The sequence below is a fragment of the Diorhabda carinulata genome, chromosome 4 (assembly GCF_026250575.1).
Source record: "Diorhabda carinulata isolate Delta chromosome 4, icDioCari1.1, whole genome shotgun sequence".
In the NCBI taxonomy this organism is placed as follows: domain Eukaryota; kingdom Metazoa; phylum Arthropoda; class Insecta; order Coleoptera; family Chrysomelidae; genus Diorhabda; species Diorhabda carinulata.
The window spans coordinates 24,126,473-24,146,294 of NC_079463.1; the positions used below are offsets into that span (position 1 = coordinate 24,126,473).

Sequence of the window (19,822 nt, forward strand, 5' to 3'; positions counted from 1 at the left end):
AGTTAAGCCGCTAGAGGGCACGCAGAAGATTTGCAAATTCATTTCTGACATTTTCTGGAAAACTATACTTTTTGGTAAAAACAGTAAAGTTGTAGCATGCAAAATTCTCGACAACTTTTGTTTGAAACTTTTTTTCTTAATATCGCATATTTTTGCCGGTAGGAGGCACGAAAAAAATCTTAAAAATCAGTTTTTCCGATTTTTCGGGAAAACATGCGTCCTAGAGAAAAACGTTAAGTGGCAGGGTTATCGAGCATAAGACTTCGCAAAACTTTTGTCTGAAATATTTTTTCCAGTTTTGCTTAGTTTCCCTATTAGAGGACCTGGAAAAATCGTGTAATTGGGTGAATTTACGTTATGCGTTTCTTCCAACCCCTTGGTTGGTTATAAAGAGAACAGAATTAAGGCTATATGCTTTTACAAGCTATTGACGCTGTATATGTACTGATTCTCCATTATTTTGTTGAGGTTTCCACTTTCCATTTGTTTTATATAGCAATTATATAAGTATGCCTCAAAAACCTAAACATGTAACGATAAGTTTTAACGAATAATCAGAACAAGAACGGGACTATCTTCGAATTTAACTAGGGAGAAAATCTCAACGTTGAAGAGAAGTTGATTCTTCATTGAGCCCTTAGATGTTTGTGTATAAACATGGACTGCAAATACATGTTGGAATACAATATGAAAGAAAAAATAGTCTGACAAATGAATGGTCACTTTGTAGGTGATCTGAGATATCAATTTATATAAAATTACTTTCTTATTAGCAAAAATAAATTGATGAGTTTAACTATGGTATTGATATAATACGAGGATTGCTACTTAAGTTTTGAGATATGGCAACACTGATATTAATATGTGTTTACAGATACTTGCAACATCATCATTCATGATTTTCTATGACTTTTGACGTGAATTGAATCAACTCGCTTTGACTTTTGATGATGAAGAACCATCTCAAGGTACCGTGTTTTGCTGGTTTTCCAAATCAATCGTGGTGGTACTTGGCTATAGGATGAATTTTGTTAATGTCGCCTAACACAGGCTGTTGCGCCAAAAAATTTCGATGCTGTGCGTAAACTGATATTGCGAGATCGTCGTATGATATACCGTAAGATAGAGGCATACTGTGACATTAATTTAATCCGCTTACATTCAATATTGTATGAACATTTTGCTGTCAATTCCAACAAAAGTTGAGAGTTGTTCGTGCACGAAGCAGTTCGAAGCAAATGGTTACAGATAACCACCGTTCCATTAGAGCAACGTAGAATGGTCAATCCTATATGGTACATCAGCATTTGTTTGCCAGAAGTGTTTGAAAAAAACAGAGAAACCAATCGCAGAAGACGAATCATTCTCCAGCACGACAATGCGAGCTCTCATAAATCAGTTCAAATAAAAATGTTTTTGAACAGCACTACAAATATCATGGTTGCACACAGATAGTATTCGAGTCCAAGACAAATCCATAGATCAATAAATCACGTGGGAATCGTTTTTGAAAAATCAGGATGTTTCTCCAAATACAGATTTGATTAATTTTAGGATTCTGCATTTACCATCTGAGCAAACCAAACATTTTATGTTCAAGATAATTTATTTTTTTTCACTTGTTTCTTGGAAGTGAATTTTAATTAACAAAAAACATTAAGCGTAAGGAAAAATGCGAATTAAGCCCAACGGGAATATTGAGGACAAATAATGAACATTTTTTAGAACGTTCTTTTACCTTTGACAATTACTTTTCATCGCTCAAAGGCTTTGTATCGTTTTCTCGCATGAATATCTTGAAACTTAGTTCATTTACTTAGAAATGTTTTTGTTGTTTATTTTCTTGCAATTCGGTTATTCAATGAGATATAAGGTTTTTTCCTTAAATTTATAATTATGTGAAAAGAATCATAATAACGATTGTTTTTGTTTTCGTATAATTTTCAACCTTTAAGAACATTCAATTTAGTGGTGCCGATAATATTCCACATTTTAGATCTTTTCTTGATAAATATTCTTCATTATTGGTCTAATTTAATTGTAAAATAGTTTCAAAAATAGGTAAAAATTTTTTATACATTTCCAAAATATGTTTGAATCCGTTCTAAGAATTATTGAATGTATGTTAATGCAGTTTTATTATTTTATTTTATAATACTCATGATCTTTTAATCTATATTCTAGGTACTGAGATGTCTGTCCTTCGTAAATAGTGTTCGAAAGAGTACTTAATATATGATATTACTTCTTTTGTTTTCTGTTCACTGTTTACCTTCAGTCTCTGAAGACGATAACTTGGTTATCGAAACGCGCGTCAGACAATGTAATTTCAAGTTTTGATGTAGTGCTGTATACAGTATGAATATGATCCAGAAAGTTAATATATTATACTATTCTTGAATTTTATACAGGGTGTTTAGGATGCAAAAAATTCGGGAGCGATAAGAGGACTCATACGAACCCTCGTGTCTGAGTTATATGCCTTCAAAGTTTTGGAATCAGAACTTATATTACAGTATATATGGTGAGGAAAAATGTTTTAGATTTTGATGTTTAGTTTCAGTTTTGTTGCCTAATTACTCACAGTTCCTGTTTTTTTTGTGATATTTAAATATCTTGAGGACCATTTGTTTCTGTTCTCATGTTATTATTAATTGTAACATACCGTTCGGCTTGTTAAGTTTTTCTTCAAACATTTTATTTATTCTAACTTTCGAGTTTTTGGAGAAATTATTTTCGACCTCGAAATTGATTCGAATTATTCCTCTACCTATCTACATTTCAAGCAAAAGTAAATTTTAATAAATTTGTGGTGATTTTATTCTTTATATCTACAGCTGCCAGGTTGGGAGTTTCCACAACAATCACCAGACTACAAACTCAACCTCAATTCTAGCATCTGGGAATCCAGTTGAGAGCTGCAGCCATCCAGGATTTCCATAGATAAGTCCAGCTTTATCTTTAATACATAGACAAATCTGAGTTGTTTTTAATATATAACTGCTTCTGGTCGTTGTGCTCTTTTGGATACTCAGTTTTCATTTCCAATAAATTTATTTGTTGCTGAAACTTTTTTTATTATTCTTAGCAATTAATATTAATTTGGATAATCGTGTCCGGGAATGGTTTTAGATTGTTTATGAAATTATGAGACAATTTGACATGCACGAGAGGGCATTTTGGCAGACTATTTCCTGAGAAAAATTTAATTTAAAATAAACTTAATTCTGTGTTTAAAATTTGTTATTCTTTAAATTATAATAATAAGTGGTGGAAGCATCATAGAAACACCATCGTCGGCCTCCAGTAAAGTTGTATATTCTAATTGCATTTTCAATAATTGTTCCTTTTCTTAAAATATAAAATTAAAACCAAATGATGTTTATTAATCCTAGACGAAAATTTGGCACTAGTGCAAATTATCGATAATTTGCACTAGTGCAGTATTATCGCTGAAATTTGATCGTTGCTAGGTAAACATAAAATATTACAGCTTTTTGGTTGGCTTAAATTTTTCGAAGGAAATAGTCATTTATATTTTCAAATTTATCTAATGCAATTATCTACATACAGAAAACAACGTCAAAAAGACATTAATTCGGATTAACGAAGTAGTTGTTTTTCATCAAAATCTTTATTATGAAACGCAAAAAAAAAACAGTAATTACGAATAATTAACACTGAAAAATATATGTATAAAGAAGTAATTTGTAATTTTCGCTTGCTTTCTTATTCTTATATTTGATAATAAAATATTGGGCAGGTGTTGATTTAGTGACCATAAAGTGTTATATCAATGATTATTCTTATCAATCTGACATAAAATTGATTTAAATTTGTAAAATATGTCAAAAGTCTTCACGTCAAATTGATGATGTGTTTAGACTACTGAAAATAATGGAAATCATTTTTAGATCGTATCTACATTTTTAGGAAGTTTTAGTTATACAAAGAAAAGCACTAAAATTGTTTTAAGATTAATCCTACCGGTCGATTTTAGACTTTTTTTGTTTTAAGTCATAGATTGTAGATCTTCCAACCTCATATTCGGCGGCCAACACTTTCTCCCTTGTTAAGTCTTTCAATCATCACACTTTTTTGTTTTAAGGACAATATCTTGTGTTTTCTTTTAAGGAGTATTTTTATTCAAGCAAATATCAAAATAAAATCCCACTTACATCACCTAAAATTAAATTATAAACATCCCAACAAAGTATGTAAATATCACTGCTCAAAAGCGAACAAAAGCAGTGAAAATGCTGCACACCTGTTTAATGTGAGTACCATATATAAACAAAAGGGTAATTGGGGGAAATTCGGATTAGAGAGTATCCAATTTATTGAAAATGCTTGTTCGAACTACTGAAGAATTCGGATTATCGAGTCTGCACTGAAGTATTTTTCTATATACCCTGTATAATATGCCGTACTGTATGTGAATTATTATACCCGGGCGAGCTTCACGGCGCATGTCGTGGACGAGTTCGTAACAATATTGATATTTTCTTAGTAGATGTGAATTAGATTGTTTAGAAATTTCTTAATTTTCGTTAGCTGATAAAAACTATGCCCCAGAATATTTTCTTAGTTCGGTATTTTCATTTCAGAGGCGATGTATCTTATCGGAGTACATTCTGTGACTGATTCCTCTGGAGGATGAACGAAAAGGACAAAAATATGGAAGAATATATGAAATATTAAGTTGATATAGGAATGTTGATGCGTGGAATTTAGACTATTCCCATTGGGATTGTATATTTATTTTACGATATAAAGTTATCGTTGAGGAAACGACATTTTCACAGATGAAAAAAAAGAGAAAAGCCGAATTTAAGTTTAATAAACTTGGTTTTTCTAGAAATACGCAGTGCACGGAAAATATGAGAGGAATTTATCCCTAAATATCATCTGTTCTATTAAAGCTTAGTTTGTAAGAAAATATATCATAGAATGATATGTATTTATGTCATGTACATTGTTATGTTATTAAACCATATATACCCTGTTTTTAAACTAGAATTACCATTTTAGGAAGCTTAAATCACCTAGAAATCACTGAAAATATAACTAGATTGGAAGCTAAGACATAAAACACTAGTCATACTAAAATTTTATAGTCTGAAATTAATGAACCACAAATCAAATAATAATTAACCTGATAGACACATGGTAAAAGAGCGAACGCATATTATTGAAAAAAAATATACGACGAATTGTAAAATGAAATATATTTCAAGGTCGGTGACTACGTTAATAAAGTTAATAAAATTTGAGGGCACTTGAAGTTTTGAAGTCTTGTATTTATCGATTTCAACGGTTCAAAGCAATATAAACTGTCTTGTATGAGAATCACCCTGTGGCAAAATCGTTTAATTGAGGAATAACCACACAACACATCATTATGAGACTAAAATCTATCAGGCAGGTTACACGGAAGATGCCTTCTAAGCCTTCTCTGGGTGGGAGTTCTTATTAGAGATTGAGCCAATATGTTGGTAAGAATATTTTTGGGAGAAGTGAGATATAAAAAGACCTTTCAAATGACCACTGATAAAAGTCGTTTCGACTGAAACTTACATGAGATATGATGTAAAATAATTAAAGCTAAACAAATAATTGCGCTAAAACTAATGCCATTTCATTGGAAATCAAAATTAAACTTATTCCTTGTACCAAATACTTTATTTGGATGTTATTTACGACGTCTGAAAGTTTGGCTGATTAGAAATGCATGATTTTGAAAATAATAATACTTTTTTTTAATTTTTCAAAAATTTTTTTTGCTCCATAACTATAAGAGATACAAAAACAAATAAACAGTCAAATGAAAACATTTTTATGACGATTATTTTGTTTTTTTTTTTAATTTTTTTCGTAGCATAAAAATTGACGGAGTCACTATAGTGCGAGGATTGCTTATCCACAGCCTTTTGACCCTTTATTAATAAAATGTGGAGGGTCTTAATCCCTTCTAACATACATAGGTTTGTAGCCCCGAAAATCACCTTTATAATTTTTTTGTAGGATATAATAGCTTCGAAATTAATGGAGTTACATAAAAAATAAGATTTTTAAATTTTTTTTGTGAATTATAGAATATGGAAAAGTTTCAAATCTTGGCGCACGGATTTTTTCTGTTGATGCTAAGTTGCCTGTAGGTACATTTGAGGGTACCAAGATATTACGATATAGTTATAATCTGAAGGGGTGTCAGAGAATGAAAAATCACTTCGTTTTTAGAAAATACACTTGAATGTCGAAAGATATCAGAACCAAAACATTAACAGTCATTGAAATTATTTTTTAATTTTTTATCAAAGGGGTGGTTCATTAGAGACAAGAAACTTTAATACCAAAAAGAATGCAAAATCTAAAAGTTGGCAGTCATTAGATTCATATTCATTTCATTTTCTGCACAGGCGTAGTTTTTGAGGGTTGAATAATAAAAATTAATAACCAATTAAATTTTATTAAAACGCTATATTTTTTCCTATATTATTTTCATCAGAAGGGTAGTTTTTAAAGATTTTTAAGGGTTGATACTTCAAAATATATAAATTGTCTATCATACAATATGTTAAGATATTTACGCTGCTTAAACGAAAAACATTTGAATTGAAAAGAAGTAGGAAAAACTATAATATTTGCATTTTTCGATAGGAGGTGGTTTTCACCCCTTAAAAACAATTTGCACACCTTGCGACCTAGTAGATCTTGATATGGAGGGTAGGATGAGCTTAATTCTAAATTTTCAGGAAAATCGGAGCTGCATTAAAGAATTCGGATGTTTGACACCATTTTGAACTTGAATGCCTTTACTAGTAAGGTTGTTTAAAAAATCAAAGTTTGAGCCCTACCATACATTGTGGTTTGCACATATATACAAATGTTGTTTCATACGAAAATACTCAAAGTATAACTTGAAAAAATATTTTAAATGTCTACTAAAAGGAATGATACTCCTATGAATTACGAATGCCTCATTATTTTATTACTCCCTCTTTCATAAATATCCACAAAATAAATAGATACCATAAATAACGATTATGAAACTAAATTTTAGTCATTTAAATTCCTCAGTCAACTAAATGTGCCTTCATACATATGTTCGTACAAATTTCTATGGTCAGAATTGGGAAGAAATGAACTAGGTTTTCGGTAAAGACCAAGTTGAAATTCTAAAATATCTCGATTTATCTGGCATCCCATTCAAAACCATTATCAAGAGAGGAGACGTTAATTGATCTAGGACTGGAATTCCCCATGTAGTTAATATCGACCCCTTGGAGTCGGAATCGGTTTACCAGGGTCGACATAAACGGAAACTAATTCTGTAGGTTAACGAGGTCTAAAAATCTAGTCCTATTAATTAACACAAGTTCTTATAGATACTGTATAAGTCGTGTTACATTTATCAACTTATTAAAAGAATTATATGGGTTTATAGCCCATTCGAACAAACGATGGTTTGAAGTGCTCATTATGTGAATCACAGATAGTATTTAGTAGCAATTTTTCGCAATACCTTCTACTCAAATCTCACATGGAATGAAAATCTGGAAAATCAGAAGAAAATCAAATAGAGAGCCAAATGCCAAAAATGAGGTAGATAGAATTCTGTGTAGAATCGAACAATCAAAATTCAGAAAAATGATAATAATTATAAAAATTAAACCTGGGAAGGTAAATACATTGAGATGGACACGTGTATGGGTGTAAATCTTTAGAAACATTTAAACTTATTAAAAATTTAAGAAGAAAACAGACAGGAAGAACTAATATACAACCTATAGCAATGAAGGAGTGGAAGGAACATTACGGAAAAGAAAACAGGAAGAAGTTCATTAAACAGTCTGGTAAACGATAAACAGTTCAGAGGTACAACACAAAAAATCATTAAAAAACAAAAGATGAATTCCCTTTAAACCATGAAAAAAAAACGAGCTGCTGGACCTGGTGATATCCCAGCAGAGTAATTAAAAAATGGAACAAGGAAACTATGTCATACGCTGAGCGTTTTGTTTAATCAATATCTGAATGAAGAGAATGTACCAGATGAATAGAAAGGGCAGTAAGACCGATTACAATAACTATCGACGTCTATCAGACTAATTTCTTCAGCAGGTTATATGGCAAAATGCAACAGGTTGGGTTTAGAGCAGGACGATAATGCATGGACCATATTTTTACACTGAACCAGTTGACTGAGAAAAAAATGGCAACAGAAAGAAGCACCCATTTGCTGTTCGTTGAATTAAAAAAAGCCTATGACAACGTTTCTTTTAGTAAGCTGGGACAAGGCTGTAGCCTATCGCCAATATTATTCAAAATCTGTTTGGATCAAACTTTGAGACATTGGAGGAGATCGTGGAATGGAATGGATATCCGACTGAGTAATCATACAAATCTCAACACTACATTTCGCATAGGTGGTGATTTTTCAGGACAAAGTTGATTTGGACTTCATGACTCGTCGATTCATATTAGAATATGAAACATTAAGGTTAAAGATAAATATGCAATATGTGTGTGATCAGAAAAAGAAGTTTTAGAGCTTGAAGACGGAAAAATCACAAACAGAGACGACTGATTGGAACCAGAAATAGAAGAATGAATAATAAAATAAACAAAAAATCATTGGAGCACTGAACTCCATTCAATGGTACAATCATGATGTGAAGACTACAACGTGTGTTCTTCCCGAAGGCTCATTTTCGACTCGTTCTGCGCATCTCTCAAGAACCAATGAGAATTCGCTCCAAAATTGGCGCTTCGTTTTGGGAGCGAATTCTCATTGGCTGCTTCCCAGCTGGTGCGCTATAGCACACCTTGTAGTCTTTACATCATGGATACAATAAAATATCTAAACAAAACAAAATATCAAATATTTAACCCAATTTACAAGAGCGTTTTATATGGATGTGAAACGTGGCGGCTGACGTCAAGATGGAACGAAGGGTATTGTCTCTCGAAATGGATTTTTGGAGGCGCGCAGCAGAAATTTCGAAGCTGCAACATCTTCAAAATGTCATAATACGAGAAATGATGAATGTTAAGGAAACCATACTGGACAATATACAGAAAAAGTAGCTTAGCTCGTATGGCCATATGCAGAAGAGTATGAAATACAAAAACACATGAATTTTAATCCACTGGAACATCGCAAGGCAATGTCAACGAGAGACCTCAAACCAGGGGACCAGGAGGACCAAGAGAAATGTAGAGCACCGCAAGGTGTATATATATATATACTTTTTTTTCAATACGTCAGTTAAAGAGATCAGCTTCACCTCACCAAATAAAATAAAGCTCATAGTACAAATTTAATTACAGTTTAAGGAATTAATCTCCTATCCAAAATATCATATAATAAGTATGCAATTACATACAACTTACGTAGTACTTGGCCCCATAATATAGTAAATTTAGCGCTTGTGCAAAGTCTCAACAAGTTTTACACAAAGTTTCAAATTGCTGCTTCGATCCATATTATTACAGTAGAGCTCGGCCATTCAGTCAAGTTGTTTGACTGAAGAAGAATTAATACCAACAAAAATCGAAAACAAAGTGGAGGCTGTGATTCTTGTGCATTATTTTAAAAAAATTAGTGCAAGATGGGTGCTTCGCATTTTCAGCGCAGTACAAATCAGCGCCGATTAGAATGTTATGAGCTATTTTCGAACTTTACCGCGAGGACCAAAAAAGTGTAATCCGATCAATTGCAACGGGTGATGATGATCTCTTACTATGATCCGACATACAAAAGAGCTTCCATAGAATGGGATCGGAAAGGAGAGCCACTGCCAAAAAAAAGCAAAGCGCACTTAAAAAAGACGAAAATATTTTGGAATTGCGAGGGCACCAAATACAACCGTAAACATGGTTGATTAATTAAAACAATTGCGCCAAAAAGTCATACTACTGCGCTTTCTAAGGCTACTGTATATGAATGTAGCTTCACATATATTAAACACTCACGATATAGCCCTGATGTAACCCTATCCGACTATTTTTCGTTCGCAAAGCCGAAATCGAACAGCAAATATAAAATTAGACAGGCGATGTACGAAACTTTTGACTCTAAAGATGCATCATGTTTATATAGTAACATAGAAGCTTTAGTTAGACGTTCTGAAGAGACTCTTTCTTTGTTAGGCCAACAGCTCATAGATTGCACTACGTTACTTCGCATTCTGTGAAAAAACTATCAGTCTCCTCTGTTATTAATGTCTGCTGAAGCATCTAGCTAAAGTACCTCGAATGGATCAGTACCTTCAATGTTAGTTGGACGATCCCGGTGCCATACTATAAACTAAATATAAATATTTTTCGCTATTTAGAGACTAGGCACTCAAATAACTGAAATGTCATCCGCTCTATGTTCGGCAGCAGTAGATTACACGTCAACTAGCTTGCAACTTTTCAACATTACGAATAATTCAAACTGTTTTTTTACCATCAATAAAAACAAATGAAAAGAAATAAGATTTGTATGCCAATTATCATATTATTTAGCTGTAACTGAACGTGGCACTCATAAACTATTCTACTGGAGTCAATTCCAAATATTTTCGGATTCTGGGTTATTTCGAAAAAGAATATAATATGTAAGGAGGCACCAAAGTTTCTTATTTTCACGAGGTTGGAGATTAAGCTAAATGCCTCGGCAACTAACCATACGATACATAATTTTCTAGTGAAAAGAATCTATTTGAATCTTGTGGAAAAGACATGAATATTCAGAAGTATATATTAATGCAAAAAATTTTCATTTCCACCTGGAAATTATAGTGCTTATTTCCTTTGATTACTGTGGCAATTATTTAACTGAAATAGAATATTAGGTAGAAAAATTATATCCATTCTAAGTAATTATTGAGAACAATTCGAAGTGATTGAGTATCTAAAAAATTGAGCAACGAAAAAAATGTTAAAAAACTGAGTAATAGGTTTCACCAGACAATATTTATAAATGTTGTCATCGATATTTTTAGCAATTATTTGATGAATAGCGGACAATCAACACAGTTATCAGGGAAAGAGGTTAAGTTTGACCCTCACAGCACCGATGACTTTGAAAATGTGGTTTCTTATTTTTTATACCTTTTGATATGTTTACGTTCTTGATTTTAGGTTCCTCCTGTTTCAATTTGGTGGTAGCATTAAGTTTGGCACTAACAATCGAGGTAAACGAAGCTTCAACAACGTCCTATAAGACAACCTTTTTTTTGTACTAATCATGGTAATTTATTTTTTCTCGATCCCAAAACAGTGCAATTCATAGCAGGATCGTATATGTACGTCCGCTTGCTGTGAAGACGAAATGATCACCAGAAATGTAATGCACAAATAGTTATTTTCCTAACAAGTGCGGAAAGTGTACTTTCCCGCACGCGACTGCAGTTGTCCCGAACGACGCGGAGCGGAGTTCGGGCAAGCGGTCAAGTGCGGGAAAGACACTTTACGCATGTGTTAGGAACATTATTTTTTATACGACCGTATATACAAAAAAGTATACCAACCCATTTTTGAAAAATTATTTTATTCCAACAAACATAACAATATAAAAAACTGTAACTAAAAACTACTAATTATTATAAATATTAATATTGAAAGCACAATTTGTTGTATTCTGTAGACTAGTAAGAATTGCCGGTCCAGTGGAATAATTTGGTTTCAACTGGAAGGTAGATGACGTCGATGAGGATTGCATCGGTTGCAGGTCGCATAAAGATGACGATGACGGCAACGGTTTTAAGTCATTTGGCAGGTAACAGCTCGGAATTAGTTTCATTTGCAGCTTTCAAAATGGCCTCGGGAAGTTCTTCTTCGAATGAATCCATTAATATTATTGTATCGGATTCGGTTCAATGTGGTTTGATTTAGAAGAAGATTGTACTTATTCGGTCACTTCCAAGACGTTTTGAACAACTTTCACGTTTTAGTAACAATTACATGGTTAAATAAAATATATCTGTATTATTTTATATTTTTAAAAAATTAAAAATGCTACAAAAAGCTAGAAAAGGTTTAAATTTTATTTGATGGACTATTTCGTGAATATTTATTTACCTGTAGTAACAATAGTTATAATCTCAGAAGTAAAAAACTATCTAATAAGGTCAAAATTTGCATAATTTTACTTTCCCGCACTAGTGCGGGAAAGTGACACTTTCAAATCTAAAATGCGTGCGGGAAAGTGGGTTAAAACGCACGGTCGTAGAAAAAATAACTATACTGATTAACTTAATCATATTTGTGAGTTTTTTAGGCTTATTAAGCGATTTAAATCACATACTGAAAATTCTTTCATAAAATGTTTTACTGTTTCGATTCTGATTTTTCGAGCTTATTGGCAATCGCTATCGACCTCACCTTACCTAACCTAGCCTAAGCTAACCTAATCTAACCTAAACTAACCTAACCTAACCTAACATTACCTCATTTCTTATGTATTCATCGTCTGGGACTGAAATTATGGTCAAGTACAATATAAGGCTTAAAACAGACGGAGCGTTTTGTGCCGAGTCGGCTGCCGACTCTGCGGAAAAGCGGCTCAAAGCACACGCGTGTCTCCGCAACTGCCGACTGACAAAGTTAAAAAATCACAGTCGTCACAGTCGTGTGCTGTTGTCTAGTTGTGCTCGAAATATCTGAAGGATTCAAGAAAAACGCAGATTTTCCACATTGTATAGGAGCGATCGATGGAAAACATATCAGATTGATAAAACCGGCAAATAGCGGCTCTATATTCTTTAATTATAAACAGTATTTTTCAATGGTGCTTTTTGCAATGTGTGATAGCAATTATTTATTTACATTTGTTGATATTGGCTCATATGGAAAATTTAGTGACTCTGGAATTTTTAAAAATTCCTCACTGTATGAAAAAATGTTAAATGGTACACTGAACATACCCGCAGCAACGCCCATCGAAGGAGATTTGATAGACTATCCATTTGTAATCGTAGGCAATGAAGCCTTTCCTCTCTCTGAAAATTTGCTTAGACCCTACGGTGGATCAAATTTATCTTTTGAAAAAAGAATTTTTAATTGCACATTTGGTTTAATGGCTAATAAATGGAGAATGACGATGCACCGTCTGTTTTATGTAACAGAAGTGTCGTAACAGAGCCGCCAAGGCAGCAGCCGACTCGGCACAAAACGCTCCGTCTGTTTTATGCCTAAGATATATGTATAAATGTATAACAATAATAAAATTTTAGTTGAATGATGTTCAACATTGATTTATGAATAATATTAAATTTTAATAGGCTAGGTCTTTATGAATATGGTTGAGTATTTATTGGTTCAAATATAAATGACAATAAATTTTATAGGTTAGGTCGTTATAAGTGAAATTGAACTTTATAGGTTAGGTGAGGTTAGCTGTTTGTTTATGGTGTTGTGTGTGAATTTTTATAGAATTTGTTTTTTCAAAATATAAAAGATATGCATAAATTACACTAAAGTTATTTAAATCAGTTTTTCGAATGATGCATTAATCATTTTGGGCAATATATGTTGTTTCTAAAAATAGACGCGTTTTGTAATTTTTTTTCAGTTGTCAAAACTATACATTTTTGTCTAGTAAAAGTTGGAGCTTTTAAAAGAAAATGATCCGATTCAAAAAGTAAATCTAAACAATTGTGAAACATTATTTACTTAATTGATGTATTTCGTATATTGAATAAAATTTATTTTCTGCTACAAGGTGATAACTTCAACTTGATTGTGAAAGAAAATAGTATCGGTGTTGTTATATCATAAATTTCTTATTTGGAGACGGTACTGAAGGAGTTTACTAAAGGTTTGAGGATATCATAAATTCACAAATTCATAGTTCAAAACTTGAATAGTTTTTTGTATTTCCCCTAATTTTTTATTTCGAAAATGTGGCGTACTAATGAACTCAGCTAAGGTTTTTACGTTAGAAAAATGAGTTGGTATTACAAGGGTTTAAAAAAACAATTGTTTCAATCTAAACGTGTTAAAGTTACCGAAAGGAATAGAACAAGTGGAGAATTTTTACAATGTTAACGTTCAACAAAAAATTGAAACGCCAACAACCAAAATATACTGTCACAAAAAAAGAAAAATGAGATATGAAATACGTTTATATTTTTCAGCGTACGTGTATAAAATTGAAAAACGGTGAATTGATTTTTGAATTCGATGGATTCCGTTAAATTTTAATCGAGTTTGACGGGGCGTTACAAATGGAAAAATAAAAATGAATTGATTTTATGATAGCTACGTCCATAGGACGGATGTATATAAAATTCAAATCATTTTTACAAAAGATTGAAAAATGAAGTGATGATTTAATTTAAATAGGGTATTTCGATTATTTAATAATAAGCCTAGCAGCTCTTAACAAAATGATGGGCACGGGTTCTCGAAATTTTGGATTTTGTAGCTCGAAAAAATTTTGAAGCACGAATAACTCGAAAACTAAGATGAATTTGGAAAAAACTGTTCGAACAAAAAATGTAGAGCATAGAATTTTCTACGAAAATAGTCTTTAGTCATTTTTTCATTGGAACCACTATTTCTGAGTAAATCTTCCTCAACGCCGAAAGGTGCAGCTCCTGCTAATTTACGTTCCGGGCGCACATGAAAACTATTGGAAAAATAACTTCGTTTTCAAAAAAAAAAACAAAATGCATCATGATGGTTAAAATCTCTATCTTCTACTCGAGTAAGCTAGCATAATTTTCGACTTGGGAAGTTTTCGAAAATCTTGCGAGATTAATAGTGACCACATAAGCACTTGAAGTTTTAATGGATATATTTCATCACTCACACAAACAAATCCAACGAGAAGTTTGTCGTTCGTGTTATTATCAATATTTTCATGAAGTACTTCTTGGTTTCAAATGAACTAACTTTTAAAATACGCGATCATGAACACTAACTTCGTTCTCGGTTGATTATTATTTCAATATTCAAAGTCTTCTCAGTAGTTTCTCTTTCACAAAAATGTGGGTACCCATTTTGTACTCTACACTTTTTTCGAATTCTACGTAGTTTTCGCGATTAAAAATATGTTTCAGCGTTCAAACTCATCTTATAATTTTGTGTTGTACATTTTTTATCCTAACACTTTTTATCGAATTCTTCGTAGTTTTCGAGTTATTCGCGATTCAACATATTTTTGAGTGTATAAACCCATTTTAAGGTGAATATTTTGAGATTGGGAACAAATACCTCCGATACTTTTTTGTAGAGATTTTTGTACTCTACATTTTATGTTACGGCAGTTGTTTTCGTATTCCTCATAGTTTTCGAGTTATACAAGTTCCAAAATTTCGAATATCCGTCCCCGTAATTTTGTTAAGAATTGCTAGACTTATTTACTATCCCAAAATCTCCCTGAATCTAGTAAATCAAAATAGTCCAATTTAATTTAAGGTTCTAGCTCAAAATCGCCTAATTTGCCTGTACTATAAAAGCTTAGACATTATATATTTGGTGTTACTTTTTAAAACAACATCAAGTTTTTAAAAATAGACTTCGCAGCACCGAACCTACATGAATTTCTTCATAATAAAGTTCTCACTCTTATTTGAAGAGACTAAATCTTGTGTACTAGAAATTGCGCAGAATTTAATTAAGAATTCGATTATCGTTTATCAAGAGCCACTCAATTGGTTAAATATAAATATTTTTTTCAGTTTTCCAAATACGCCCTCTAGTGGTGGGCCTAAAAATCTGAAAATAATTTCCACGTGTTTCGCAAGGCTTCGTTAGTTATAATTCTTTTCTCCCCGATTCTGACTGAGATTCTACGGCCTACAGCCGTTTTCAATTGGCCACCAGGTACTATTTATCGTTTGTTGTTATGCATTCTACTAATTATTCAAATTTAAACATTTATAAACATCGCTGTATCAAATAAATTGAGCTAATTTAATGTACTCACCTGTAAATGACTCGGGAAATATCAACATCCACAATGTATATATTAGGAGCCGCGTAGATTCCATCTCTTCGGTAATTCTTAAATGGATTGGGTACTACACATAATTAAGTGGGGGCTATGAAAATGTACATGTTACTACACAATTGAAACTGGGCATACAACTAAATCCTCCGCCATTAACTTGTTGACTTTAGTGCCTTCGAGAAGTTTCCCAACTTGTTTTCGGAATGAAACTGAACTGGTTCAAAAGCAAGAGTTTTAATAAAAAGTTCATTCTAAACGTTGCATTCAATACAATACGAATCCACTCTTGAAGAGATGTCTGATTTAATGTTGAATCTGCAAAAGAAAAAAAGTATTTTTTCAATTGTCAAAATCTGTTCATTTTGTTAGGTGTAATTTATTTGCTATATGGCAACGTCTTTTGCCAGATATTTACACTCGAGATTGGAAGTGTTTATTTGGTATATACATAATAATAATATATTAGGTTATGTTAGGTAAGGTTAGGTTAAGTTAGGTTTATTTGGTATACAAATAATAATATATTTTGTGATGGAATACAGTGATCGATTCTAGAAATGATGAAGACGATGGTGCAGATGATGATTTTAACATGGTGTTAGATGTAACTGATTATTATTAAGGCGGTAATAGAAAAAATTGGCGACAATAACTATCTGCAGAATTCGTATGACTAATACAGTGTTTAAGCTCTAAGCGCAAGCATTCCAATCAAATGGATCATTTCTTGATAGAGCGACTGTCAAGAAAACAGGAGAAAATCTAAGAACCTACAGCAAAAATAGCACTAAACAGTAAACAAGTGAAGAAAAATCGAAAGATCAGACGGTAAAGAAGACTAGGTTCATTGAAGAAAAAAAAATACTGAAGAGAGCCCTAGCAGAACAACAGAGCTATAATGTTAATAACGAAAAGAAACATTCTGAGAAAAATATAAAATAATACCATAGAGAATAAAACAGGAAAAAGGGACGAATGATCCGATGGTAAATGTAAATAAGAAATTGAAAAAAAGAAAACAAGCCAAACGGGAAATGTTACAGACGGTATGAAAAGCAAAGAAAAAATAACGAGGAAGACGTGTAAAGCAAAGAAACGAAAAGGAACGGAGAGCTGGATAAAACGCAAAGAAGAAAACTTTCTAAATAAACTGATGATGCATTTCTATAAAGACATGGAATACAACAAAGGGGTTATAGAATCCCCATAAAGCCTTCGACCCCTTTCTTTCTTTTGTTCTTGCCCTGTGTAGAACCGGCTGTGATTTGACAAATCAGCTTGAAATTAATGAAAGTGAAGGATGTTTGCAGTGTAGACGGTTAAAAATAACTGTAATGTAGTTGTGTAGGCGTCACAAAAAATCACTTGATGAAATTTTACAGTGAACCTAGTGAAGATAATTAAAGTGAATAATTTGAGTTTTTTTATAGAAATATTATAAACTTGCCATGGCTACAGGTGCATGTGAAGAAGCTGCATCGCGGAGATTAGAACAAAATGACTGTTCATTGTGGCATAAGTTAAGATTAGGGATGCAGAGGCTATGGAGGAAGACACTATCAAGTATTGAAGGAAGTGGAGAAAATTAAGAAAATCCAGTCCTGATAGTGACTCTGACGACTCTGAAAAATTGTTTTAGTGATGAATACAAACCTTCATGTAGCGAAAACTCAAGTGATGAGGATTCAAGCGATCCACTAGTCCCTCATATACCTAATGACACCCCAGCTATTACTGGGACTGGGACGATTCGCACTGTAATTCGAGCTAAACTAAGTGGAACTGGAATTGCACCTTCAGATGAAAGAGGTAAATATAACAATCAAAAGAAGATTCCCGAAGAGATTTTGAATTTCATTGGCATTCAGAGCCAATACTTAATTCAACAGTTTCATCAATGTGAAGCTTATAGAAATGCACCAAGAGAGGAAAAGACCAAGCTTGAAGAAACCTTTCGTGAGCATCCGAAAGAAAAAGAATTGAATCGAACAGAAAAAGCAGAAGACAAAGAAAAGGCTAAAAACGAAAAATACAATTAGTTGTGTATGATTTGCCAGTAGTCTTACCAACACCAATTGATCAAACATCTGTTTTCTACAACAAATCACGTCTCAACTGTTTCAGTTTTACAGTATCAGTATTCATTTTTATTTTATTTACTGTTAAGTATTTATGATTTCTCACAATAACAGTGCCATGACACAATCAACAATTTCTTCTTTTTTTACAGGTAACTGTAACTTAAAAGAATAAAATGATATAGTGATTTGGTTTTATTATATAAATCAATAAATCTGCATACCTTTTTGAATGGTATTTAAAGAAACAATAAATACGCACCATAAAGTAAAAAAAAGTAACAAAGGCATAATTGATCGAAAATTGAATAAAAGGTTTAAACATTAATATTTTTTTATTCCAAGGCTGTCAATATAAAAGTGAAAAATATGTGTTATACATTCACATTTGTCAATATTTCCACTCACTTTTGATTTATTTTCACAGTAAGTGTTTCTAATAATCTTTTTCCTTATTTTTGGTCTCCTGTAAAATTTCAGTTTCAGCAGTTATTGTTATTTAAGAACAGCGATATATTCTATTGAATATTTCGAATATATGGCATAGTTGCGTTTTTTCAACAAAGCAAAAGGTCACTTTTGGATTATGTTTTCTATTAACGTATGTTTCTCGGAATTGTGCCGATTAAACATCACTGCTTCCAACATATATTTCATGAATTGGATGGTTTGGGAATTTCTGAAATTTCATTGAAATATACTAGAAAAATATTCTCAGAATAGTACTACCTAACCTAACCTAACCTAACCTAACCTAACCTAACCATTAGCGGATACTTTTGAATTCGATAAATTAGATATGATAATAAAAAATGGATATCATTATACGAGAGGGATACCCAGCGGTCGAGGCCATAAGTTATCGTGTGAATAATGGAATCTGTTTTTACTAACGCCGTTATCACAAAAGCCTAATGATGCGATGTTAATTCAACAGAATAATGCGTTATTTCGGAACGTCACAAAATGAACAAACTTTATATATATACAGGGAGGAAAAAGACAGAAGTGGAGAAAAATGCATTACTACAAAAAATCACCCAGATACAATTTCAGATGATTAATGTACAAAAAAGTTATTCAGATATAAAAAACAAGTTGACTAGGGAAAAAACGAGGGAGAACATAAAATTGAATATCATTATGACGAGGGAGAACTAGTATAATGGGTGGTCCATCAAGCTAGCAGCAAAATATTCGGAAAAATTAAAAAAATGTATGAATCGAAAGGATTTTCAATGCTCGTTCTTAAAATCCAGATCCGGAGTTTTCTCATTAATTCGATAAAAAGATATTAATTAAAACCGTGGTGGCAAATTCAGATTAGAAAATATTTTTCATTTCCGGCCCAAAGTTTCCTCTGGAAAAACTAAAAATACCTATCAAATGCTCATAATTCTGTCGTTTCAAAAATATTTTCCTTTTTCTTAAGTCTTAAGTCTTGAGGTGCTCCATTTAACAAACAATGGGGAAACAAGTTTGTCAAACACGTTGATTAAAGTGCAGTTTTAACAAACATTTCTTATTTCAACAAAAAATTGTTTGACAAACATTTTTTCCAAACAATTGCGATTCGGCATGAAATATTAGTCAGTTAGGTTTTGTCGAAGAATGGGTTATTTGAGCCGCCGCCGTCGTCTGGCCTGCATTGCAGCAGCTTATATTTTAATAGAAGAACCTCGTTCTCGTCGATGGTGGCAGAGACAATTGTTTTAACGGCGCAAATTTTACGAGAATGTCAAATGGGGAGTTTGAATTGTTAATATCGATGATAGGACCAGTGATAAGTAAACAA

General features: G+C 32.4%; 1 protein-coding gene across 3 annotated transcripts in view; it reads right to left on the minus strand.

The window, feature by feature from the left end:
- The window catches only part of LOC130892208 (hemicentin-2-like), a 250,325-nt gene that overhangs the window by 52,676 nt on the left and 177,827 nt on the right, over positions 1 to 19,822 (minus strand). For all 3 annotated transcript variants that reach the window (XR_009059008.1, XM_057797442.1, XM_057797441.1), the window contains exon 3: positions 15,926 to 16,264. Coding sequence is in view for 2 of the 3 variants with exons in the window: in XM_057797442.1 (XP_057653425.1) it covers positions 15,926 to 15,989 (64 nt within the window). In the remaining variant the exon portion in view is untranslated. The remainder of the gene's footprint in view (positions 1 to 15,925; positions 16,265 to 19,822) is intronic.